The sequence below is a fragment of the Amaranthus tricolor genome, chromosome 7 (assembly GCF_026212465.1).
Source record: "Amaranthus tricolor cultivar Red isolate AtriRed21 chromosome 7, ASM2621246v1, whole genome shotgun sequence".
Classification (NCBI taxonomy): Eukaryota; Viridiplantae; Streptophyta; class Magnoliopsida; order Caryophyllales; family Amaranthaceae; genus Amaranthus; species Amaranthus tricolor.
This window is the reverse complement of record NC_080053.1, coordinates 26,697,819-26,724,443: the sequence shown is the minus strand read 5'-3', so window position 1 is coordinate 26,724,443 and position 26,625 is coordinate 26,697,819. Positions and strand designations below refer to the sequence as shown.

Here is a 26,625-nt window from a genome sequence, read left to right as displayed (position 1 = left end):
CCTTATTAATATGAGTAGTCTATCAAATATTTTTCATGCTAAATTAAAAGGATGATAGACTACTCATATTAACAAGGTGTATCTTTTCATGGGATCCCATTTGCTAAAAACTCCACAGTTAAGCGTGCTTGGTGTGGAGCAATCTTAAAATGCGTGACCTCTTGTGAAGTTTTCCAGAGCGCACACGAGTAAGGCCCAAGTGCTTTAAAAAGACTTGTGTTGGTTTGTGGGCCTAGTCTACAGTCTCCATGAGTAGTCATCGGTAGTCCGAGGGACCGGAATGTGACAAATGGTATCAGAGCAACCCTACGACCTTGGCTAAGTGTGTTCAGTACACCTAACAGGGGAATAGATTTTGAAACTACAATCCAACGAGAACGTTGTATTCCTAAGTGGGGGTAAGTGTCATGCCCCGAATTTAGCATGAAAAAAGATTAATAGACTACTCATATCAATAAGGTGCATCTTCTTTTCTAGAGAGCCCATTTGCTAAGAACTCCGCAGTTAAGCGTGCTTGGTGGGGAACAATCTTAGGATAGGGACCTCCTGAAAAGTTTTCCCGGGCACGGACGAGTGAGGCCGATGTGCGTTGGAAAGACTTGTGTTGATCTGTGAGGTTAGTCTACAGTCTTCATGAGTAGTCACCGACAGTCCGAGGGGCCGGGGTCTTACAGTTAGACAGTCTCATTTGACAATTTCCGTAATTGTGTATGATAGTTTTAGCAGTCAACATCGCAACAAAACAAAGCCAAAGAAAGTTCAATGCAAGCGTTTGTTTTTAAGCAAACATAAATAGATTAGGCCGATAATGGAGGTTTAAAAACACTGCAAAATGGAATGTCAATTTCTTAAAATTTATATACATGTTGTACATAAATGGAATATCCTTTTCCATATAACACATGCACATTTTTCAGCCTTCACCTAGTCCCAGTGATTGGGTTCAAAATATTTGCCTCACTCTGTAGCTTCATTTTCATCAGTTTCATTTTCTGCCGAAGAAATTAACGATGCTGACTGGATCTTTCCGTGATAATCGAGCCGCATGAGAATGACGCCCCTGAAAAAATTTAAATAAAACCAAAAAAAGTTCATCAAGCTCAAGGCTTACGAATTCTCCAACTATTACTTGTCAAGAGAACACTTACATCAACATTATTCTAGGCTTTATGAAATGGTGGGAATTCAACTATGGGGATCCTCGATATTGATCATAATAGTTAGACAATTTAAATGAAGAGGACATGACATTTTTTTACTTTATATTGATCATTTTTTACAATTTTCTTCGGAATTTCGACAAGACGTAAATTTATGGTGTGATGTGGACCTAGGTACTCCGAAGCCCCAATGTGAGTCAGCCACCGACTGAATCCAGAATTTGAAGATAATGTGCTTATTACCTGGCATAGCGATTTTGGATCGAGATATCTCGAACTTTTATTCTGTTGATAGTCCCACTCTGGCTAACCAGGATGATATGCTCATCACTTTCTCCATCTTCTGCTAACAGATGCAAGTGTAAAAGGTTAGTAGAAATTCACTTGTATCCTGAAGGGAGAAAAGTAGAAAATAGAGGTTTCACATGAGATTACCTGAGAGTGAATAGCCCACCACAAAAACAGCAGCCAAGCGGTCTTCGGATGCAAACTGAAAATAACACAATAACCACGTTTACACTTGAACCAAAACTAGCTATGGATTTATGGGAAATCATATTCATAGCTTCATAGCAACAAGGGCTATGCACCATAATCTAACGACGAGAACACCGAGTATTGAATAAAGCACTACCATTCTATGCTAATCCGCAACTACATATTGTTTAAGGAAATCAATCTGATGCTTATATATTATTTGACATGCTTCAATTAGCCCTCCTGGCTAAGTATAAAATAATCCTAGTTTTATACTTGGTTTTTGAAAGTTGAAGGAGAATTCCCTTTCAAGAAATTATTTATCAGTTGCAGCATTTCCAAAATCGGTGCAATTATCATGCTTGCCTTGAAGTGGGGACAATGAAATAAAAACAAGGGTATTGTGTTATATAGCGGCCGCTCTATAATGGATTTTGAGCAAACTGTTACTTGAAACTCCATCATGTAACCTATATTTTAAGATAATGGAGCAACAATCATCGTAAGTTGCTATTCTAACATATTAGTCATAATTTTTTTAATAATATGTATCAAATTCTTAAAGGTCTAGTATAAGTTTTAATTTTAAATATATGCTCTAGAAAACTTCAATTACTATGATATAATGGACAATTTTCAAGTTAACAATTCGTATTGCGATATCTGTGAAACGTGATGGGCCTAGTTTGCGACATTGCAATCACTACCGCAATCGCGAAGAAATCCACAACTTTTTTCTATGGTGACGACCATGTCCACACTTAACTACTTGGCTAATTTTATTTGATTGAAGCCTAACTTTCACTTACATTGTTTGTAATATTACTATCATATTGCAGCTACTGAAAGAGGAAGTATCAGAACCAACTTACTTTATAGCCAATCAAACCAACCCTCTTCAACCCTGACAAACGGAATCTGCTCAGTGATACACGCTTCCCATAGCCACTTTCAGAAACAAAGAGTAGCCAGGGACCTCTGATTCCCTTCTTCCTGTATCAAACAAACAAAGGATTCTCACAATCAGCATGACAAGTGGAATCTTCAACAATTACACGCTTTTAAATGTAGTAAAAGCATCGAAAAAAAATACATAGATGTCGTCGCGGTTGCGGTAACGGTCACGATGTTACGGACACAGCACCTTGCGGTGTTACGACTTGTTTTGTGGACATCGCATTGTGAATTGTTAACTTGAAAAAAATCCATTTATTAAAGCAATTCAAATTTTCTAAAGTATATAATTATATTTAAGTTTATAATAGACCTTTAAGAAGCTAATACTCTTTTGAACAAAATAATAATAACTGATATGTTAGAATAACAACTCATAATGGTTGTCAATCCATGATTTAAAATCATGGGTTACGAAACTGTGTTTTGCAATTCGATAGAAAGCTTTCGTTATGTTAAGTTACAGCCTCATTTTTATTCCATGTGCAGAAGTCTATGATTCAGGCCCGACCCAAAACAAGAGCACCATGAGTAGTGACTCAAGGCCCATTTTTGGGAGGCCGACTATTTAAAAAATAATTAAAGGCCTAACTTAATTGGTGCTTCACTTAGAATTATGCATGCCAAGTTAATGGTAATTTTTGTTTAAAGAAGACTCTGGATGAAGGGTTCTGTCTTAACGGGAAGTAAATCAAATTGACCTTTAATATTATTTATTAGGTTTTAGAGGACTCGAGAAAACATTATTTTTATGATATTTATTATAATGCTCAAATAAAATGAAATGAGTTCCATACATTTCATACGTTGCGGCACATGCTCAAATAAAATCCTTTGTGGCTCTATATGGTTGTTGAAATCGCAATCCCGTAAGCTAGGATGATTTTAGTGAGTCCATCACTTTTGATCTGCTATTGGAGAGTATCGAACAAGTGAAAATGATTCGTAAAAAGATTATGGCAGCCCATGATCAATAGAATTCTTATGCAGAACTTAAGAGAAGACCATATGCATTTTGATGTGGGATAATATGTACTATTGATGGTTTCATCAATGGAACTAATTATGAGATTTAGCAAGAACGACAAGTTGAGCTCGAGGTTTATAGAATCGTATGAAGTCCCTGTGAAAGTTGGAACAATTGTCTATAGAGTCGCGTTGCAAATAAGTTAACGAAAGTCCATATGCATTTCATAACGTATATATTCATGATAATTCACATGTACTAGATCTAGAACCGTTGTGGACCTTGACGAAAACTTGTCATATGAGGAGAAACCTAGCGAGATCCGAAAATACCAAAATGAATACAAGGGGAAAAAAAAGAGAGTAGTAACGCGGTTAAACTCCATATACAGGAGAAATTCTATTCACATCGGTTTGCCGCAGTTAGTTGAGTTACGGGGACGTAACTGTTCTTTTAAGGTGGTAGAATGCGAAAAAAAAAATTCACACAATTTCACGCGTTTTCTTGTTTAAATTGTGTATTATTGCATTTATTCCATGCTTCTCGTTGAAAATTCGAGTTATCTGCATTTGAATGCAATTTTGTGTGTCTAATGAAACTAGTTCTAGAAAACAATGAAAAAGAAGTCATACATGTGTGTTTATTAGATAAGAGAAGTTATCTTTCATAATAGATTATCAGGCATAGTGAGTCAAATGGAGCCAACTTGAGAGATTTGGCTAGAAGATTTTCATTTTTAGATTCTTCTATAAATCTAGTTTCGGGGACGAAACTTTTTTAAGGGGTTAGTCTGTAACACCCCGAGATTTTAATAACGTAATTATTTAATCCTTTAATAACTTTTAGAGATTTTATAATTATATTAAGTTATTTTTGAATTAGTTTTTATAAATTTCTTTCATATACGAATTTAAATGTTAAAATGTATTTATATTAAAAATATAAAAACGATTTCTAAAATAAAGAGGTTCGAATCAAAATTTTTATTTTATTTAAAACTCGTGGGCACAACAAAAGTGGGTTTTCTTAGTTGGGTTTTACTAGAAAAAAATACCCTAATAAACGATGAGTTAGGGTTTCAAGTGAGATCTCTCATTTTTTTCCCTCACCAAAACTCACGTTTTCCCTCTCCCTCTTGTCTGCGGCTCCTTCCTCCACAATCAGACCAGCTGTGTCCTCCTTCCCCACAACCAGACCAGCTTGTTTCTCCTCCCGAGCAGCAGCAACAGGCTGCGGTCCTCCTCCCCACAACCAGCAGCAGGAGGCTGCACTTCCCCCTCCACGAGCAGCAGCAACGTGCTGCGTTTCCTGCCCAAAAATCAGCAGCAACGTGCTGTGTTTGTGCCCAAAACCAGAAGCAGCGGCTGCCACATGCCGCCTACACAGTGGACTCGATCCCCCCCTCCATCACCTTATGTCACCACCATCACAACAATCACTTGTCTCTTCACCCCTTTTTCTCTTGTTTCACTTTTGTAAGTCATCTCATCTTCTTCAATGATTTCCTTGCTTCTAATTGAAATTTTATTTAGTTTATGAGTTGTGTTGCTTGTGTATTATGTAGTAGTAAAAGGTGGTGACTTTGAACAATGAATTAATTAAGGTTTAATTTAGGAATGAAATTTTAATGTGTGCTCTTATGTTATATATTGGTGATATGATTGGTTGGATAATTTCACAAATTGTTTTAAGGCCTAGTTGTGTTAGCTATGATTATGATAGATTTAGTTGGTAATGGTTGCGATCGTAGTAGTAGACTATAGAAGTGGTTTTAGTTGTTATTTGGGAGTAATAGTTGTTAATTGTTAGTGATTTAATTGTTGAGAATTACTAATACCTTGTTAAGTTGTTATTGAAGTCGAAAATACATAATTCTAATAAGTCATGAGCAGTGTCTAACTTATTGTTGTAAGTTGCTAAAGTTATTTGTTGTGATGTTTGATTGTAGTTTTTCTAGCTTCGGAGAATATAATAAATGATATTACGATGCGGTAACTTTAAGATTTGTCATTGTTGTCATATTAGCACAATATTAATATCGTATGATTCAAGTGTGATTTGTTATTTTTTTTTAAGGTAACGTGAACCAATATAACTCAAATTTGGTCGATGTAAAGGAATGAGTCACATAATCCTTTTATTCTTAAATTGATGGAAAGACTTATGTTGTTATTGAGTCAATGATTATGACCGATGTGAATGAGATGTGTGTGTGTGCGCGCTCTAGAGTGAGTGGAAACTTATCTCGAACGGATGATAGTGGTACTTGGGCATTCAGTTGGTATGACAAAGTAGTTAAGGGAACTTATTAGTTCTATTCCTAACTTATATAAGTTCCCAGTTCATAAGAGGAAAGTACAACCTTAGTTGGGTGACTTTTGTAACTTTTGGTCACGCAATGACGCTTACAGGTACGTACACGCAGTAACGAACCCTTATATGCAATTTTCTTTAAGGCATTATTGTTTATTGTAATAGTATGCATTGCATCGAAACTAAGAGATACTAGTGAGTACACTTTATATGAAGAGCTATTGATTATGAAATCCTTGCGCCTAGACTAGTTTAGAGAATGTGAGTGTTAGTAGAGGGGACCATCCCCTTATCTATTTAAGAATTGGATTATGTCTTACTTGAAGTTAGAATGACTCCTTTGAGTTGTCTATGTTTTGAGTTTGAGGTACATGTCCTCCTTTGTATAAGTTATTTCCACTGCGTTTGTTCTTGTGGTTTGTATTATTAATTAGTTTATCATTATCATTCTTTCTTCGAACTCAAGCGTTTACATTGGCACCACGATCCATGCTTAGCATGTCGACCGATGATTAGGCGATGATTAGGCGATGATCATTCCACCGTGATATTTTGTTAGAAGGCCGATGATGCCTCTTCTTAATATGTTTTATTGATCGTTGTTTGTTTAGTGCGTCCAACTTTAGGGAAGATGATGCCAAATTTTCCTTACAATCTTGTTTTGGAGTTTTCTAATATCTTTAATTTTTTCCTTCTTATTATTTATTATATATTTTATATTTTTAATATAACACCCGAATTTCTTCCGTTCCCTAGCGGTTTTGGTTCCGTATTGAGGGTCGAAAATTCAGGGGTGTTACATAAGGGTTCGATCTCACCACCTACAAGACGACCAATCCCTTAACCCCTCTAGCTGGTAGAGAATTATCCTTCCCTTCAAAAAAAAAAAAGAAGAAAATCTGTGAAACTACTAAGTTTCATAAGTATCAATTTCACAGCCAGAAAAGTGAATAGATTTCTTTCTGTATCAATTTTGGTCACGTGAACTCTACTGATAATAGAAACAAACCCTATGGTATCATAAAAGTTAATGATTTTTTTCAGTAATAATTGTGGTCTGGCTGAACTTAAATTCGTAATTTATATCAACTTCTGTGCAACATTCACAGACCAATCAAATGTCAAGAAAGAAAAAAAAACTCCCCTCATCAAAGTTCAAACCCATAAAAATATACCAGAAAATACCAACATTTCCCATTAAGAGCTTACAGAAGGTTCTAGTAAAACTAACTTTTCCATTAATTATAATACTCCATAACGATCCGGAATCAGAGAAGATTCTAGATCAAGACACCCATTATACATTTAAGGAGGCACAAAGCAATAAAAAAAAGCATAAATAAATCCAATTCCTGACATAAGAATCTTACCAAATACCATGTTCATCAACCTCTTGGTCCAAATCTTTCCGGAGAGCCGCAGGTATGATATCCATGCTTGCCATTTTATCCCCAACTTTAAGCCTCATGGCTATTGAACCTCTTGCAGTTCTTCCAGAAGATCGAATCTGAAATATTTAGTAGGTATGCACAATAATGAATATCCAAGGTAGAAATTGCTTTAGCTTCAGCAGTACTGCAACATGATTAATTTCCACAGCAGCTTCAAATGATATTGTATTGGTTATAGAAAGTCTTGAATGCAGTTTCATTACAAAAGACAACAGAGTTTGTTCTTGAGAAAATTGCGGGGTTTAAAATTAGGCACGCCAAAATTTAAGCTCAGTAACTGCATCAAGGACTTCATTAAGAAAATCAGGACAATAGGTTTCACAAGCTGTCACTGCACTGTTTGCTTATCAACTTGCACTTTATCCCAACTTCCAAGTCTAAAGTATCTATAGAGTAAGCCAAAGCTAGCAAAATTCCGAATTTCAAATTCCAATTTCCAAATGTCACTAGCAAAGATGCAACAAAAAAAATTGTGATGAATTGGGTCAATGGTTCCAAAGGCATTATCGACATTTCACAATTATTAGTCTTTGTGTTTTGTTAATTAGAATAGTTGTTATTTTTGGTTTTCTTTTGGAGCTTAGGCTATATATAGAGTCACCCTTGTAATGTTTAGCAGCCTTTGAATACTGAATAATAAGGAATTGTCCTCTTAGGAGTCATTGGGCAGACTCGAATTGTCCATTATTGTGCGTTTACTATCCAGTCTTGGGTCGGGTCTTGGTCGGTCTGTTACACAAACATTATTTAAAGCCATGAAAAGCACTAGTTTCCAAGAGTTCAGTTCAGTGCAGCACATCAATTCCACTCACATTTATTCTATTCTTTCAGTTCATTGAAGCACAGTCCAGTACAGTCCTATCAAACAGGGGTCTTTGTAATGGCTGACAAAGTTACACACTAGAGCACAACATTTGAGGTACCAAACATAAGAGCACCAACACTGCTACGTAACACAAAAGTTCTCCAAATCTTCTCTCTTTCTTTCCTTTAGCCACAACATCTTCTACAACATTTCCAATATACTTCCCCACCCCGAATTTGAGTCACTACCTTGCAATGCTCATTTACCCAAATGTTCCCCAATATTTTCATCCACTCGACTTGAAAAACAAAACAATTGTGTAGTTCAGTCCATGTGGAGTTTGGGTATCAGTTTGTCAGTTCAGAAGCCCTCCCATTTGATTTGCTTACCCAAAGTTAAGTAACCTTGGACAAGCTAATCAAATGGAAGGGCTTCCAAAGTTGAGTAACTAAATGACTATTGAAACTAATATATTGGTTCATGAAGCCGAATCCAATCTTTTGGGATTAAGGCTATGGCATTATTGTTCCCAAAGTTGAGTAACTATTGTGCAATGGTTAGGTTACTCATTTATATCCTCTAATTCATTTGGGTAACCCACATTTTTACCATTGTTGATGCTCTTATACCAAATATCCCATACGGCTAGATTCAATTGTTAAAACTTACAGTATCACAAGCACTAAGAATAACCATTCCATTTTGGGAAGCCATGGCAATAAGATCATGTTTTGTGCAACATCGCACCCATTTCAACTCATCACTCGGAACCTGCCAAATTACATGTTAAGCATAAGAAGCACATCCCTCAGTAGACTATGTGTAAATTTTCAAGTTAAAAGTAACAGAAGATAATGCGTATGATTAGAAGATAGACCAGTTGTATAGCTATAATTCCTGTTGATCTGATTGATGAGAAACAATTCAATGATACTTTCTTGATATACCCGTTGGCTGTAAGCATCACCAGGTACTGATCATCAACAAAGTCACTCACAGGTATGATGGATGTTATTCTTTCACCATCAGACAAGGACAATATCTGAGATTCAGACAGATATCAGCAGAGACCAAAAGTGTCTTATGAAATCAAGAAATGATGCAACTGAAAATTACCTGAATTAATGGTGTTCCAGCAGCTGTTCGAGTACATTCAGGAATTTTATATGCACGAGTAGAGTAGACAGTACCCTTGTCACTACAAAACAGGTATTGCAAGCCAAGTCATGATTGAAGCAACTGCCTAAACTTATACATTGGAGCAAACAACATAACAAGATCGAGAAGCAATTGGCTGCATGAATTTCATCTCGGGAGGTTATAGTGAAACCTAAATAAAAACACTCAAAAGTAAGGCAAAGGTCTAGGTATTTATTCCATATAATAGAACCTCTAGTAAAAAAATCACGTTTTAGATTGTTCAATGGATATCTCATGTTCTTGGCCCGACAGCACAAGAAACTTACCACCATGAGTGTTGCCACATTGACAACTAAAACTGAATTCTAGCACTGTTAACGTATTCTTTTACACTTTTCTTGAACATGTGTACCTTGATTGAAAAAGGCTCAATCAATCCAATCACAAAAGTACAATGTATATCTGGTTTACCAAATCAACATCACAATTCACTAAACACCATAGAATAAAAACAAGGCCGCATCGCATCGCATCGGCCGCGTTAAAAAGGTTTTCAAAACAAACGAACCGATATTTCCCGCGTAACCGTGTTTTGGGCCACATTAAGGGATATCTTATAATTTCGACAGATATTTAGACGATATGATAACCGCATCACTCCCATTACCGCATTAGCGTTCCGTTACCGCGATCGCAACCATTACCGCATTTTTAGACTATGCTACACACTATAAAATTCAATGCATCCCTACTTTTTACAAAAAATTCTCCCAAAAGAGAAGGCAAGAAAAAAAGCCTGAACCAGGGATTTGTTTTAATGCCGATAAGGGTCTACTGGTCAACTAAAACAAACTCTGATTCAACCAAGTTCCATGAATCATGAGTACATTACAGATTAAAATTTCTTGAAAGAATGAGTCAAACCTGAAGAAGAGTATATGGTCATGAGCATGGCAGACAAGAAAGTCAGACATCATGTCATTCATCCGCATTTTACCAACTGATTTTCCGATAGTACCACGATTTTGAGCAACAAATGTGTTGGGTGTCATTCTCTTAACATAACCTTTTTCACTGACAGCCTGAAATTCTCAACATAATACATTCATTGAGATTGTAAAACTAGCAACAGGTGAAACAAGACAAAGGAAACCAATAAGAATTAATACCAAAATCATCTCATCATTGGGAATCACATCAATGTCCTCAACCTGACCTCCTTCACCCTCTTCCAACATGGAACGCCGAGGAGTTGCAAACTTGTTCTTCAGTTCAAACGCCTCTTGTTCAATTAACTACAAAGTATAGATGGAAATTTAGCGGCTTTTTATCGTGACTTGTTCTTCACCAAAAAAAAAAAAAAAAAAAAAAAAAAAAAAAAAAAAAAACATGTGCAGAAATCAGAATAATTATCATTAATCACATCATAAATAAGAAAAATCAAACCTAGATTTATTGGATTCAGTGACATCCTCAATATTATCCTCCCTTCAAAATTAATAGCTACACTAATAGTAAACACTATTCATCAATCAAAATCTTGTTTCACATTTTTCCTCGAATGTGTAAACAACAGGATCTTGTTTTATTAGTCTTAAAATCATTGATTTTGTACATATAATAATTGCAATTTTGGGTAAGAATAGATACTATATTAATTTAGAGGGATTCCCCACAATTTTCTTTGGACGTCGTATGATTTTGTACACATAATGAGAGCAATTTTAGGAAAGAATGGACACTCTTGATTTTGAGGTATTCCCCACAAGTTTCTTAGACTGTCATATTTTTCTATCAGGAAAATTTACCAAACATTCCCTCTTTACCATAATTTTAGCCCTATTTGTACTTTTCATGTTTGCCAATACACAATTCCAACCATTAATATCTCTAATTATGCATAACTATAAATTATAAAAAGTTGATATTAATAGAGTAAACATTGAGACAAATCAAACAAGATCTCATTTGACGAAATTTCAACTTATAGATTAAGAATAATATACAATGTAAATAGTTTGACGAACAGTAAACAAAACACAAATGGAGCTAAAATTATGGGACAGAGGGAGTAGGTAATATTGTAAGAAACTCGATTTCACTTGACTGTTGAGCCAATCCCGTAGATTGCCTATGAGCATTACGTATTCATAAAATAATTAAGAAAAATTAGATAATCTTTATAAATTAATAAAAATAGAATAAAGTCCTTATATATTGAAATCTTCATTTAATCTAAAATTAATGTTAATAAAATCTTTTATAAATCAGTTAATTACAAAATAATCTTATTTAGGTAAAAGATAAGTTGCAACATATTCTCATAAATATTCAGCCCAAATTTAGCTATTTTTAAAAAATAAATTGTTTTTTTCTGTATGATTCACCATTTGCTCAAACATGGAAAACAAAATTGTATGATAAAACTTGTTGAAGTCATATGAGCAGTGGTCAGTGGATACAAGATCAAACAGTTTGTCTAGCAAAAAAAAACATATTACCTGAAGAATTCGTTTCTTGCTCGACAAAAGATCTTCAAGTCTAGAAATATGTTCCATCAAAGATTTACCCTCATCAACAAATTTTTTTCTCTGGTGTATCATCAGTACGATAAGTTTCACTAAACAAATAGTATGGTGCATACAACCTAATGTTAACAAACTATTTACAACAGACCTCCATAGCTGTAAGCCTTCTTAGGTTTATATCCAATATGGCATCAGCTTGTTTCTGGGACAAACTGTAATCTGCAACAATAAAGATATATCAATAGACTTAATCGTCAGATGTCTTAATTACAACTGGAAACCCTCAAGACACGACATCTATAAGAGTAATAAATAAGACCGACAAATAAACTCCGGGGAGCATCCAAGTATTTTACATCATACAGCTAGAAAACAAAGGTTGCGTCTTTTATACCATATAGATATAGAAGTACAACAATTTCATTAATATTATCAACATGCCAACAATCAATAATAACAATAATAATATACATAATCGGAGACCCGGAATCCCTATATAGACTAAACTGTCTACAAAAGAAAACATCTCAATCACACACTAAGTCCATTGAAGCTAATCAAATTATTTCCACCCCTGCAAAATAGGGAGCAACAACCTCATCTAGTACAGCATCCAGCTCTCTAGTCTTTAATACAAGTAAAAATAGCTAATCTAGTAGTTGTTTGCAGCTAAATTGGAAAAAAACATGAAGCATAGTACTTGATATAAGAAAATATTATTTGTTTTATAAAAAATCATTATGATTCTCAGATAGTGAGGCTCGTCTTCGACAACATAATAAATACAATAATAAAGTCACCCATCAACTTATTAGAAGTTAAAACATTAAGGTAAAAACACAATTGTTATATTTGTTATAAGTACCGGCAAAAAAAGTACTAGGTAGAAACTTCCGTAATGATTAATTGCATATATATTTGGTCAAGCATAACCACACAAAACCATAAAACAATGTAATAAGTTCTTTTTTGGGCATCTATTTAGTCCATGAAAGATGTGTCTTGAACCTTCGGAATTTCACAACCATTAGAACTCCATTTCCCACAATTTCTCTCGTGACTCATTCCACCTCTGTTAACACGACATGCTAGCCTTCATCCACACTCTTCTATTATTGTAACATACAAAGGATAGTTATTGACAAATTACACTCGTTCCCAAATCAACGGACCCAAGCTACATTCAGCCCTAAAGGTGAGGATGCATTCATCACACAAATATAATCAAGCTAAAACATGCAATGCATTAAATAGCAAAATTTCTCCATGAACAAAATGATTGAACCGAAAATTAAGGAATATTCGTCATATAAGCATTAAATTCAAAAATTCAAAACTTCACTCAAGTCGAACTTTCTCCCAAAAGCTTGCACGACAAAAGGTCAAATAGTGCAACTAAAAAAACAGGAAGTACTATTATTACTTGGAACATGCTTTATAGTTAAGCCCGGTACTTCAAAGAATGATTACATCATGTTTAAAAATTAAGCAAAACTCGGTACTTGAGAACTTACTTTTCATCAGATCTGTTGATGCCATAGTATTGCTTGATGCTTTCCTGATCAATTGAATAACTTCATCTAAATTATCTAGCCCCACAATGATACCCTAAGTATAAGATCACAAAAATATTATACAGGAGATACATACTCAAGATAACTGCACAAAAATATGACATGTTTCTAAATTACAAAAGTACCTCCACAATATGTTGTCTATCCTGTGCTTGTGAAAGCTTAAACCGAGCACGCCTTTCAATTACTGAGCATCTAAAATCAAGGAATGCCTGCAAGAGCAGAATTCATGTAATCCAATAAGGTTTGAAACGAGGAAACTGGAAAACAATAGCCATTCTCTGTTATGCTACTAAGAGAAACACCCATCTGAAACCATAATCCATCGAGAAGCAACTCAATTACATATATGCACAAAGTAAAGCAACTGAAACTTAGTTTCTTCTGAATTATATTTCACTTTGTATTTGAAAATTACAAATTTCCCACTATTTCTACAATAGTGAGCGTAGTTGCTCTTTGGGGTACCAAATTTTTTAACAGAACCCACATTCCTTACACCCTCAATTTGTTACTCCTAAAGCCTCTACAGTCTGCAAGTAATTTAGTCACCTTCTGCTTTTGTAGTTTTTTCCCTTTCACTCCTTTTTTGTAAGAGAAAAACTCTATGAAGATACTGCAAAATAACCACTTAGCGAGTCTCAATAGTCATCTAGTATACATCACACCACCCAGACTCCACAACAGCAGTAACTTCTAAAAGTTATCCCTATTACTGATCCTTGAACTTCTATTTATATCAAGTCACCTACTTTTCAGAACCTTCTTGCATTTGTAAATGACTTCCTTAACAAACTTTAGTTATGAAATCATAAGAATAAGTAAAAGGTTACCACTGTGAATTTCTAAAAAAAATCCATTATTAAAAATCAAGGATAACATATAGACATAATTCTTCATAGTATTATTCATATTTGAAAATCAAATGTTGACTATACTACAAGGCCAAGTATATCCTAGTTTTCTACTAGTACTTCAAAGTTCTCAAGGTAGGTTTTTCCAAGAAATAAGATCAATATTCAATTTCCAAAGATAAATAATGACACATAATTGAAATTTTTTTCACATTTAACTTTTCCTCCCTGTAAGTTCATTGAATTAACTCAGCAAGTCAAGTTCACAAGACATTTTTCTACTAGACTTCAGAAATGTGGAAGAAAAATGGGGAACACCTGAAGAAGGCCAAAAGGATTCTACTTTGCACTGTAGTTATCAGAATGCAAGGATACAAAAAGTGAATCATACAATCAAATTACCTGAAGTAGCTCTTTTAAGCCCATCTGTTTTGGTTGTCCATTAAGAATCCTGTACATTTGACGATAATAAAAATGTTGGCAAATGGAGTCTTAGAAAGTAAGAAATACAGAAACTTAATTCATCAGAATGGAATGATCACATCAAAAGTGGACATGGATGCTAAGAATTAATCAACAACAAACACATGGTTACAAGCTGAAAATTAGGTAACTGATAGATTAAATCTAGGATCAGAGTAACCCAAATCAATCACAAGCCCCCAGCATTCGAGAGGCAAGGGATCACTCCCAAGGCAAAGCTTCACAAACTACTTTTCAGACAAAATGCAACCACATGCTTCCCTACTGTTTTATTAACATACAATTTTCAGTCACACTCTTCACTCTGATGCCTAATAAATTCTTCCGTTTTCAAAATTGGACCGAAAAACCTTTAGAAACCCACAATGATCTCATTATCCACAAGAACAGCATGCAAAGTCAGCCTCCCGCCAGCGACAAATAACGTCATATACATAATTATCATGTGATGCAAAAACTTTCCAATCAAGAAATGACAAATTATAATCCATTATTTTCGGTATCAATAGCATTGAATAATCATCCCAAAAACTCTGCATAAAACTTTGCCCACCATGAAACGAGTAATGTGGTTTTTTCTCAAATCTCAGTTCAACACGCTTTAATGCAGTATACAGAATTTAGGAAAAAGCACTCTAGCGAAAAGAGAAGTTTAGTTGAAGTAACTAACCCCACCATGTTGCAATTGAAGCTGGATTGAAGCGCAGTAAGACGGTACAATTTATTTAAGACAATAGAAGGATCAGCTCCCCGCTTTAACTGCAATAACGCCATATGAATCTTAAGATTCCGCAATATAAAACATATTACATCTTAATAAATTACTAAAAAATCTACCTCAATTACAATGCGCATCCCTGAACGATCGCTTTCATCACGGATGTCACTTATTCCTTCTAAACTCTGCTTATAAAGAAAATAAAAGGATATAAAAATAAAAAATATTAGAGTTAGCTTGCATTAGAATAATTTAGCATATAAAAAGTACTCTGCATACGCATGAAGTTCATCTATGAGTAATGTGTATGCTTTTACTCAAACGCATCTAGATGTGTCCGAATGAGAAGTAATTCTGGATCCAAGTATCCTCCAAAATACAATTTTAAAAAAAAACGGGACACGAGATACAATCAAATAAGTGCATTGGTTGAACTTTTACATACGAGTATTTATTATCTCAAGTTTACATTTGAGAGTTTCTTTGTAACTGATAGCATGACATGACAGGTAATAAAAACAGTTTCCACTACAAGGAGAGAAGGAAGAAGTAATTTGGATATAGCTGTAACAAAGCAATGTAGTACAGTGGAAAAAAATCTAATGAGGCCCATCAAAAATCTACATAATTCAGAAAAACCTAGAGCCACCTGAAACAACTCTTTTTTAACTAACTTTTTCTAACCTTCTCTATTTTGTGATGCAGCCTGCAAACAGCCACACAAGAGTTTTTCATTCAACAAGAGGACCCCAGGCATTTCATGTGATAAGGGGAACCGTGTTGACATCTGAGACTAAGTCACAAGTCAGAGTAACGTAGATGCTCATGTTAGGCTCCACCAAGGCAGTGGATGAAGGACCGGAATAATGAGTTACAAGCATTCCATCAAGTTTCCTTAGTTTTGAGGTTGTGAGTTGTGAGGATTCAGTTAAACACATTAGCAGATAAGCATTCCCGTCTAATCAAATCATCACCGTTAGGAATATCTGAAAGTATATCCTTATCTAGCAACCTCTTGTACTTCAATAAATAACTCTTCCTATTTCTCTAACTCTCCTACGTCCTCACCAATGTCCTATACTCCTATTGTCCTCCCTCCATTCACCTGAGATTTAAGAACATCTACCTAAAAATACAAGCAACTATGATATTGAATCCTTTATTAGTTAAGAATAAAATTTTAGCTAATCAATGGCATCTAACACTAAGAACCAAGTTTGAGTCAAGACTCGAGAGAAATCTTGTTGAAATAGAAGCCATAGCAAATTTGCAATATTAACAAATATCTATAAGTAATGTTGGCAGAGCAGGTGAAGGAGTTGAGATTAAGATGGTGATGGATGGTCAAGATTGGTTATGGTGTAGAGAAGTTGAGCCTTGGAGGCATTCGGCATCCCTCAACACAATTAGGGGTTCAAAGAAAAAGGGAAGACATTAAATTCCCCATAAGAGACTTGATCATGTTCAAGTTCAACCAAAAATCCTATAACGGCACTAGTTGATTATAAATTGCAATTGCTTCAACCTATTATCATAGTAGTAATGCAACAAGCCAAAGCCTTATTCAACAATATGGGATCGGTTACCTAAATTAAAACAAATTAATGTATTATACTTTATTCTTTATTCTATCCATCTGATAATGATCTACAAGAATACAACTAAGAAAACTAATTTCAATGATCATCCACAATCCACATACATTCTCCTCCTATATTCAAAAGCAAAGTATCAGATTATCAAAAAGAAGAATTAGCAGCCTACTTATGCTTAAAACTTCTCATTCACTTGGCCCAACATGAAGTATCAACTACCAATATCCATTTTAAAATGTCCAACATGAGGTCCAACAAAAGTCCAAGTAAAAAAGACCAAGAGAATCAAATTCCTAGTCAAAAGACTGAAATTCATGAAGCTCTAAATTTATTTCTAGTACTTGTCCTTCGTAGAGAAAGTGCTGAAGACCTGAAGTAAGATGAGGCAACATGAATCCCTGCATATGCATGGTATCTTGAAAAATCCTTTATAGAAGGTGGGCTGACTGATGCATTTTGTGGGACTCAGGAATTTTTGTTCCTTGGCCTTAATATTTTTTCATTAATAATATAATTAAAAATTGCCAACAAAATTTCAAGATGAGGAAGCCTACAAAGCCAAAATGGCACATCCTGACTGTTTTGGAGTACACAAAAATATACGTTTGTCAAACAGATCAAGTTGGTCGGGTTTGGGTTCAGGTCATATATAAACAGATTAGAAAGCCCTTGACCAAAACCTAACCCGCTTAGTTAATTAGGGTCGTAAATCACAACCCTGACCTGACCTGCAACAATAGATTGGGTCAACTTGATTTCGACCTACTTTACCTGTTTAGAGTTTTTTTTTCTTTCTTTTTAAGGTTTTTAACATTGGTACATCTAAATTTTTAGGCCTAAGTTTTAAACTTTTTCTTGTTTAGTTGTTTATTTTGAATTTACTATTAAAATAGGAAAATAATAAATGAATTAAATTTAGGTTATACTTATAGATTTAATTCGAATTAAACTCATTTTATTAAATGGGTTATACAGATTTGTTTCGGGTTTAAGATTTTAATCTGAACCTAACCCATTTAATAATTAGATCAGATCAGGCGATCCATTTTATTAATTGGGTCAAAAGTCTCAACCCAAATTCACATTTTTCAGACGGGTTAACATGTCGGGTTAGCTTTTGTCAGGCCTACAAAAATGTTTAGGTAAGTCTAGTCACGTGCCTCTGGGTCCTTTGGACATTTATAGAGGTACTTACAGATCGGCAATCGCCCACCCACACTACCCCCACATCAACAGCAAGGATCAAACACACGACCTTTCGAGGGTAAGTGGCCCGCCCATACTAAACCAACTAGTCTGAATTGACTCAACCTGACTATATGACCTACAATGTACATATTCAGAAATTTCTCTTCATCCAATGATCTAAAGCTTCCACTATGTTCCCTAAATCACAATAATCCCTCTCATATAATAAGTTCCTTTTATTATTTCCTTGTAATCCAAAAGATATGTTATTCCACAATATTGATGCAACATATCGACTTGCACTTTATAATATATCAGCATGACATGATGACATTAATTTATACTTTAAAATAAAAATTTAATTAAATAATAGGAACTACTTTATTAATGTGTAAACATTGCTACAGCCAGTATCTTAAAACTGTTACATCTCACTCATGCTCTGTTTACAAGAGCCCGCAAGAGAAGCTCTAGTATGGTCTGACTGGAGTCAGTAACTAAAGCATTAAATTGTCCAAATAGTTAGTCACTCAATTCTTGATGGCCATCCACGGAAAAAACAAGAACAACATAGGCATATCTATGAATCTATGCAACAAAAGGAGGCTTGCAATACAACACTAGTATAACTGCATGGGCATTTGGAAATCTATTCAGCATTGAAAAATCCGCTTTGTTAAAAGCCCTAAGTTCATGCTTTCTAAGACATGCAGCCACAAGTTTGAAAGTAATGCCCTACCTTATTTTCAACAAGCTCCGCTATCCTCTCAACTAGGGTGGCTTTGTTTGTCTGATATGGAATCTGTTTCATTGATAAACAGCAAAAATAAAATCATAGCTAAGAGTTTACAAAAGCTAATTGGAAGAAAAAGGAAACAATGACCAGAGCAAAAGTGTCCCTGAAAAACATGCAGACCTCTTTTATGATAATAGTTGTACGTTTAGTTTTAGAATCAAACGATTCTATCTCTGTCCTTCCTCTTATGACAACGCGTCCTCGCCCAGTTTTATATGCCTCAAGAATTCTAGAAAAGTCAAGGTGATTAGAAAGCTCCACACCCTAAAACCAAAATACATGATGACTTCAATCACACAAAAGAATTTCAGAAACAAGTTGAAAGAAAGCGATGGATTTGTTTCTGGTAACTGGTGCCTTCTCACTTTCAAAAATTCTAGTAGTGCCTTATGAACGTTCAATCATAAATAGTTTGGAATCCTAACTGTATCAAGACAGCAAATGACACCAGAGAAATAAGTTATCCCCTCTATAGTATGTTCTCTGGTCATTATTATTTCTTTTTACCAAAACCCGCGATTGCATAATTAATAAGAAATAACCAAATCATTTGAAATACCATACCCCTCCCGAGATACATATGCTAAAGTAGACTAATTCATCATTTCCCCTTATCATCCAAAGGATGTTATCAAAAAGAAAAGCAGAGTCCACATTAAAACTTCATGAGCAAAGAGATAAGTGAGCAAAAAAAAGAAGATACTTCCATTGCTATTCACTTTACATTAGCCATAATCTTTATAATTAAATTTTGTTCCGAATATAACTCGCATTAAGTAGAAAGAACCATACCAAAGAGATCAAAAGCAGGCAAGTTTTTGCAAGGATACAAAAACAACTCAAATGGCACAAAAAACCCAAACTGATAATAATTCGCTTGTTCTAATTTGCAAGAAGATTGGTAAAAAAAATGTGACAGCGACAAGGAGAGGATGTTGTTATATTACAATGTGATGATGACAAAGATGAAGATATCTTACCCAAGATTACCCATTATCAAACCCCCAGTTGGAAAGTCAGGCGCTGGCATGGACTCCAACAGCTCTTGAAGCTATGACAAAAGTGCCAAAAAATAATAAAAATCAACAAAAACTGAAATCAAAACAGTCATTTAGTGCTCAACTCAAATATGTCAATCAGGAACAAAATATATTTATTTATACATCAATGATTTCCGAAGTACTATCCACAAAGCACACAACATAAGTACAAAACATACCAATCAAGAACATTATTTTTCAAACCTTAAACCAAGTGCTACTTCAAAACCTTAATTTGGTAAAAGATATGCACAATGATGGCGATTAAAACAGATACCAACATGTTTTCTGAGGAAAATAACACATAAGGGGAAGATAAGTTGTAATATATGAAATGCATATGACAAAAAAAAACAAAATATATAAGCAATATTGTGTCTCACTCAAGGGACATTATAATCCACCTTCATAAAAACCCTACGCAGTTTAAATGATCTATTTTTAAAAGAAACATTACCCAGAATAATCCAACATTTTCATGATTCTCCTATAATAATCCCACCTATTGATTAACCATAAATAATCCCAAGTTTAGAGGGTATTGGCTTAGAGTAAACTCGGGTAATCCGATGACCTGCTATAGTAGGTAATTTACCAAAAAAGTAAATTGAAAATTTATGTAAAGTTAAAGAAAAATTTTGAAAATTTACATAAAAATTCTGAATTATAAAAAATTCTGAACATTTATTTAACATTTTTATCGACATTATATCATAATTTATCCTTTTTTAAAAAAATAAAACTTGCTATAGCAAGTCATCAGTTACCGGGCTTACTCTAGGAAAATAACTCAAGTTGAAATTATTCATGGTTAATCAATAAGTGGGATTAATGTAAGGAAATAATGAAAATGTTGGATTATTCTAGGTAATTTTTCCTTTTTAAAAATATTATATGATGCTTGTAATGTATCCAACTAAATGAAATAATTAGAGAATTTTTCTTTGCTTATGTCCCTGATGAGTTCCAAGTATAAAATAAAATTAACGGAACCTAAAGCTGCTCAAGATGTTGAAGGGTTTATATTAAGGTGGATTATCACTTTTACAGGAAAGAAACTAAAACTCAAGAGTGGAGGCGTGAACAAGAATTACAGATCTCAAACAAAGAAAAGCTGGATGATTTTTATTTGTCCCAAAAGATAGTGCACAGGACCTAAGTATCAAAACATTGCATCAAGAATTGAACTAAAAGCATGATTATCAAAAAAGCAGACGAGAGAAGTTGATCCTACTGTTGCTTCTGGATTGTGAATTAACACAGAAAGTGCATCAACCAACTCTCCAAGATTATGTGGAGGGATATTAGTAGCCATTCCTACCTGTAATTGTGAATTAACATTGGACAAGATTCTTGACACAGATAGTAAGGTAAAGAAGATATACAATAACATAAACAAAACATAAACACTACCGCAATTCCTGAAGAGCCATTCAACAATATATTTGGAATACGAGCAGGAAGAACTGATGGTTCTTTCTGTGAGTTATCGAAGTTAGGAATAAAATCTACCTGTATGAAAAGCAATTATTCTGTAAGAACTCTCAACAATAATGCCTAGATTTGAAGTATAGATTCAACAGAGTGATAAGAACTGACCGTATCTAGCTCTAAATCAGCCAACAACATTGCTTCAGTTAATGCCTGCAAAAGTCAATGGAATAAACAAGTAACATCTTAAAATCAAAGAAATATTAATTCAAAGGCCAAAACCCAAGTTATCATGATGTTCCATAGTGGTTGAAGACAATATAAAGACAGAAGCAATTTACTTCTAGTCTACATTCTGTGTATCGCATTGCAGCAGGAGGATCGGCATCAAGTGAACCAAAGTTTCCATGTCCTTGAATGAGTGGGCTCCTCAAAGAAAAATCCTACAAAGAAACACACAAATATTTTCAAATTATCTCCGTAATATTACACTATAAGAGATAGATAATAGACTAAGGCAAGAAAAGCATGCAGGCAATGACGCATAAAATTAAATTTAAAAAAACAATAACTAGATAAGGCCTCTCGAAAGGTTGTAGAAGTGATCTGAAAGGTAGCTAAAATTAATAACTAATTAAAAAAAGCTTCGAAAAGAAAATGTATAGCAAAAATTGCTTGTCCTTTGTATAAGAACTCTATAGTCTACACTTAAACTTGCACTGGTAAAGCCACAGAATTTCAATATATGACACCTTAGTTTTAAGGAAAAATTGATATTAATAATTCACCCATCCATTGTAAATAATCCCATCTTTGAATTATTTTCTAATAATCCAACCTTTGCTCTTAATTTTCTAGCAGCATAACCTATTATTTTATAATAATTCAACCTTTACCCTTAGTTTGTTATCAGCATATCCTATTAGTATGTTGACAGCAAACAAAAAACAAAGGTCGGAATATTAATATCAATTTTACCTTGTCTTAAAGAGCACACCCAAGGCGCCGAGCAAACCAAGGCGACAATGAAAACGCCTCGCAGACTCCAGGACCAACGAGATACAATCATACAAGGGGCACTCCCAAGGCGCGCCTTTAGGGCGCCTTATGCACCTCACACTTTTGGCGCCTTATGCGCTTCTGTATGCAAGATGTACTTTTGTATGATTTATGTTCTAGGTGTTAAGAATTCTTACTTTTGCATGATACTACTAGATTACCCTTAATTTATATCATTTTAGTTAATTTGGGAAGAAAAAAGATACCATTTTTTACCCTAAAATAAATAGCAGAGTGAGAAGAAGACAAGAACATCTTCTTCACATGGCTTCCTCCATTGTAATTTGAACAACAGGTACTTTACATTTTTTTGGAGTTGTGGACTATAACATAAGTTTGACCACAACATTTTCGAAATTGGTTCTTTATTTGGTTATTTCATGTGTGACACCATGTAAGTAACCTATAAGTTTTAAATATTTTTTGTCTTTATACATGTCACTATGTGGATCTCTTCTTGTCTTGTTTAATTGTTGGGATTTTTTTGTATGCAACGGTAAAGAGTAAAGTTGCTTGTTTTCATTCTTGTTATTGCTACTTTGTGCTTCTACTTTGTGAGTGTATACTGCTAGGATTTTTTTATAATGCTTAATTTGGACTTTAAGTTACTTTCTTAATTGTTATGTAGTAAGTTATATGCTTAATTGTTGTGCTATAAGTTATATGCTTAACTGATGTGCACATGACTATGTTATTGTGTGGCTTTATATGCCAAAGTAGTGCTTATCTTACTTAATGCTATTATAATAAGAACTTCATGTTGTTTTAAGTATTAAATGTTATTAATTTTGAAGTTTTTTAGTGAAATTGTGCACCTCACATACAAAAGGTATGTGTCTTCGCCTTTGTTAAAGTTACCTTTCGCGCCTTGCGCCTCTTAAAACTAAGTATGACATAGGCACTTAACAAATACAACTAAGGGCTCATATCGTGTATGAATATCCTTTCTAGGGGCACTTGAAAAAACATCCCTTCTGAATTCCACTTCATAGTTTCCAAAACCCACTTGGAAAGGTTAACAGCCATTATTGTATAATTGCCTAAATTAACTTTTAAAATTCAATGTATACTCTGAAAACATTTAGTTTAAGCATATTTAATCCATTGTTGAAGCTTTAATCATTCTTACTTAGCACACTTGCTCACAAGTTTAACCTATACGTTCTTTTGTTTTAAAGCATGAATTGAATCATTATACTTCCTCGTCGCTTTGAGTTTGCACCATATATTTGAGTTATATGGTGCAAACTCAAAGGGACCAAGGGTGTATTGGAGAATAATAAGAAGACCCTTGGTGGCAATATGGCTGATGATTTTGAGAATAAACTCCTTTGTTATCTCTTTTCAATTGTTAGTTCTACTTTATGATACAGAAGTTGACAACGATAAATGACTCTTAAATTGTGTACTACTCAAACCTTATCATAGCATCATTATGAATTCACAAATTCTTGTGAGAGATGGTCTCTTTGAGAGACCATCTAATTGGGCCGGCCCATTATATATTTTTTAAAATATTATAAGTAGGCATTAAGAATGATATAAATAGACATTTAAGATATTAAAAGTAGGCATTAAAGATACGGTAAGTAAGCATTAAGGATAATGTAAGTAGGCATTAAGAATACGGTAAGTAGGCATTAATCTTTAATGGGCTGGACTTGAGATACATCTCTCAAAAAGACGATCTCTCAAGAGACTAGCTGTTATGAATTTGTTTGGGGAGTAAGTATGTTGTGAAAACAAGTATGAACAACTTATGACCGGACAACTTATGACAGGATAAGGTGTTGGCGTCTTGTCGAGATATGTCACTGATTCACATAGTTTTTGAGCATGAGAGGAGTGCATAAAATGACCTCGTCATCGAGATCTTCACTCCCAAATATTTCCATGCTAAGTATTGATGATATTGTTATTAAATTTGTATGTGTATTTTGAATGGTTTTTACTATTTGAACTCGAAGTTCTTTTACAATATGTCGCTGTAATATTGCAATGTTTTGTTGTCTTGTTTTGTTTCTTTTTTTCTTTAAACTTGTCTGAATGGGAGTTCCTAAATATCGAATTTAGGCTAAAGGAGCTTCATTTATGCGATAATTTGGAGCATGTATAAAAATAGTAGCATATGAAAATAATGTTTATTTTTGGAGATGTTTGCTCATATGTAATTAGGGACTGTATAGTGGACTATTTTATAAAATTTACTTTGTTTTTGGGTTTTTTTGAACTTACAAGTTGTTTTGGAATTGCAGTTAAATGGTTAGACCCATGAGACGCGCTCTAACTCAGATGGATTGATCTCAAGGTTTTATATAGGTTCTTTTGGAGTGACTATTTCAATTCTTGGTTTTTCGGAGATTTTTTTGGTTTCTAAGTTAGTTTTCGAGTTATAGGGCGCCTCACACACAAAGGCCAACACCTTTGCCTCACACTCAAAACCAAACCTTAGCACCTTAGGAAGTCTTAGTGGCTTTCAAATGAAGATTATACATACCCATAACAAGCCTAATAAAGATAAGTTTCTCACCAGAAGACCAAGAACATAGTGATAAAATTTCAAGTCACACTCTACCAAGGCACCAACTATTAGCATTTTTCATAAATTTTAAACCGCTGATAAATCAATTCCCAAAATAGAAAAAAGAGAAACTAAGGCAAATGTAGACAATTGACACTCCAATTCAAAAAAAAAGTAACCCTTCTCCTAATAAGGCTACATGGTACACAAAAACCAAAATAAGCAAAAAAAAAAAAAAAAATTACAGCTGACTATATGCCATTCATGTAACATAAGATGCTTCATGAAATAGTACGGAACTATATACTTATCTATTTTATGGTTTTACCTGTGCCATGCGCACTAATGACTCGTAGACAGCAACATCTCCATGTGGATGAAACTTCCCCAAGACCTTCAATGGAAAGATGTTATATTTTTTTAGTATTCAACTATGCATAAGGAGATAAAGATATCTAAATGTCAATGATATGTTGTTTTTGGTTCACCAACCTCTCCAACAACTCTAGCACATTTCTTGAAAGGCTTCTTGGAAGAAATTCCTAATTCATGCATAGCAAATCTGCTCCCGAGACCATCCATAAACCGAATAGTATTAAAAGTATTGTAAAAAAAATCTTAGAAACATTAATAGTTGTCTATCTATCCCAACGTCAGATGTGCTCATACATCTAAAGTTGACCAACAAATACAGATTTAATTTGTTAAAATGATCGCACTTGGAAAGAGGCACCATAAAAGAGTGTGCTATAAAAAAATAAATTAAATGTATGGATGGAAATTAAAGAGTTTGGGGTCATAGCAAACATTAGAAATGTAGCAAATTGTTTTATAAGTTCAAGAGAATGCAGGTACTAGTACGGTTATATACCCAGATGAGGAATAACATCAAACTGAAACTTACTGAAAACTCTTCAATTCTTAAGCAAAAGGCAATAAATTTAGTAATTTGAAAAAATAACTCACAGAACTCTGCGGTGAACAGGCTTCAACCCATCACGAACATCAGGCAAAGCTCGTCCGAGCAAAACAGACATAGCATACGCCATATACGCCTCAGTAGCTTCCTTGTGAAGTTCAGTAGGAACAATTCTCTCATTGCTGGAATCCCTATCTTTGAGGGATAAACTGCCATTGACGTCTTCACCGTTCACTGCTCTTACTTCTCTCTCTTTTTTCCGCTTAGCTTGAATCGTCGGACGACGAGGAGTAGAAGTGGAGAAGAAATGGAGATCCGACAAAGGCCGAAGCTTGGAAAAAGTCGGAGACCACCCTTGTTGGTTGTTGTAGCAGCGGAATAGGCGAAGTCCAACAGCAGAAAACGCCATTGATGTAGGGTTTGGAGGATACAGTTGGAGATTGAAGGAATGGGTGTTCATTCCATGAGTAGAGGAAGATGAAAGGGAATGGAATTGACGAATTGTTGTCCAGAAAATCTAAAACCCTAGGGTTTATGGCTTCGGCTGATATTTTTTGTTTTGCGCGCCAAGCTTGTTCTTATTTTAGGGTCATAGGGATTTCTAATCCTTTCCATCTAGCTTTGATTTGGTTTGTGGAGTATTAGTTACCAC

General features: G+C 34.5%; 1 protein-coding gene across 4 annotated transcripts; it reads right to left on the bottom strand.

Annotated features, from left to right (window-relative positions):
- Positions 1–771: 771 nt before the first annotated feature.
- LOC130817290 (DNA gyrase subunit A, chloroplastic/mitochondrial) lies at positions 772–26,625 on the bottom strand. Of its 4 annotated transcripts, none has more exons than XM_057682912.1 (27): positions 26,021–26,625; positions 25,547–25,616; positions 25,383–25,448; positions 21,816–21,917; positions 21,643–21,687; positions 21,457–21,555; positions 21,278–21,364; positions 19,984–20,054; positions 19,124–19,232; positions 18,947–19,009; positions 15,544–15,609; positions 15,377–15,465; positions 14,626–14,674; positions 13,495–13,581; positions 13,310–13,403; positions 11,944–12,014; positions 11,769–11,858; positions 10,437–10,562; positions 10,192–10,349; positions 9,244–9,325; positions 9,005–9,169; positions 8,797–8,898; positions 7,242–7,378; positions 2,510–2,630; positions 1,596–1,650; positions 1,404–1,503; positions 772–1,060 (listed from the first exon to the last, which is right to left on the bottom strand). In XM_057682912.1, exons 1-27 carry the CDS (start codon positions 26,431–26,433, stop codon positions 958–960), a joined length of 2,820 nt encoding a protein of 939 aa, XP_057538895.1. In that variant the 5' UTR covers positions 26,434–26,625; the 3' UTR covers positions 772–957. The 4 variants fall into 4 exon arrangements, 2 of the variants coding, with proteins under 2 accessions (XP_057538895.1, XP_057538894.1); XM_057682911.1 differs by having other exon boundaries at positions 1,404–1,506; positions 26,021–26,588; XR_009043762.1 differs by lacking the exons at positions 772–1,060; positions 1,404–1,503 and adding an exon at positions 3,389–3,502 and having other exon boundaries at positions 1,631–1,650; positions 26,021–26,588.

Excerpts from the sequence above, each read along its gene's own strand:
- LOC130817290 (XM_057682911.1), bottom strand. The coding sequence starts at position 26,433 with ATGAACACCCATTCCTTCAATCTCCAACTGTATCCTCCAAACCCTACA. Across the intron at positions 13,582-14,625 it reads GCTTAAAAGAGCTACTTCAG|GCATTCCTTGATTTTAGATG; the intron begins GTAATTTGATTG and ends CTGCTCTTGCAG. Across the intron at positions 12,015-13,309 it reads ATCAACAGATCTGATGAAAA|ATTACAGTTTGTCCCAGAAA; the intron begins GTAAGTTCTCAA and ends TTATTGTTGCAG.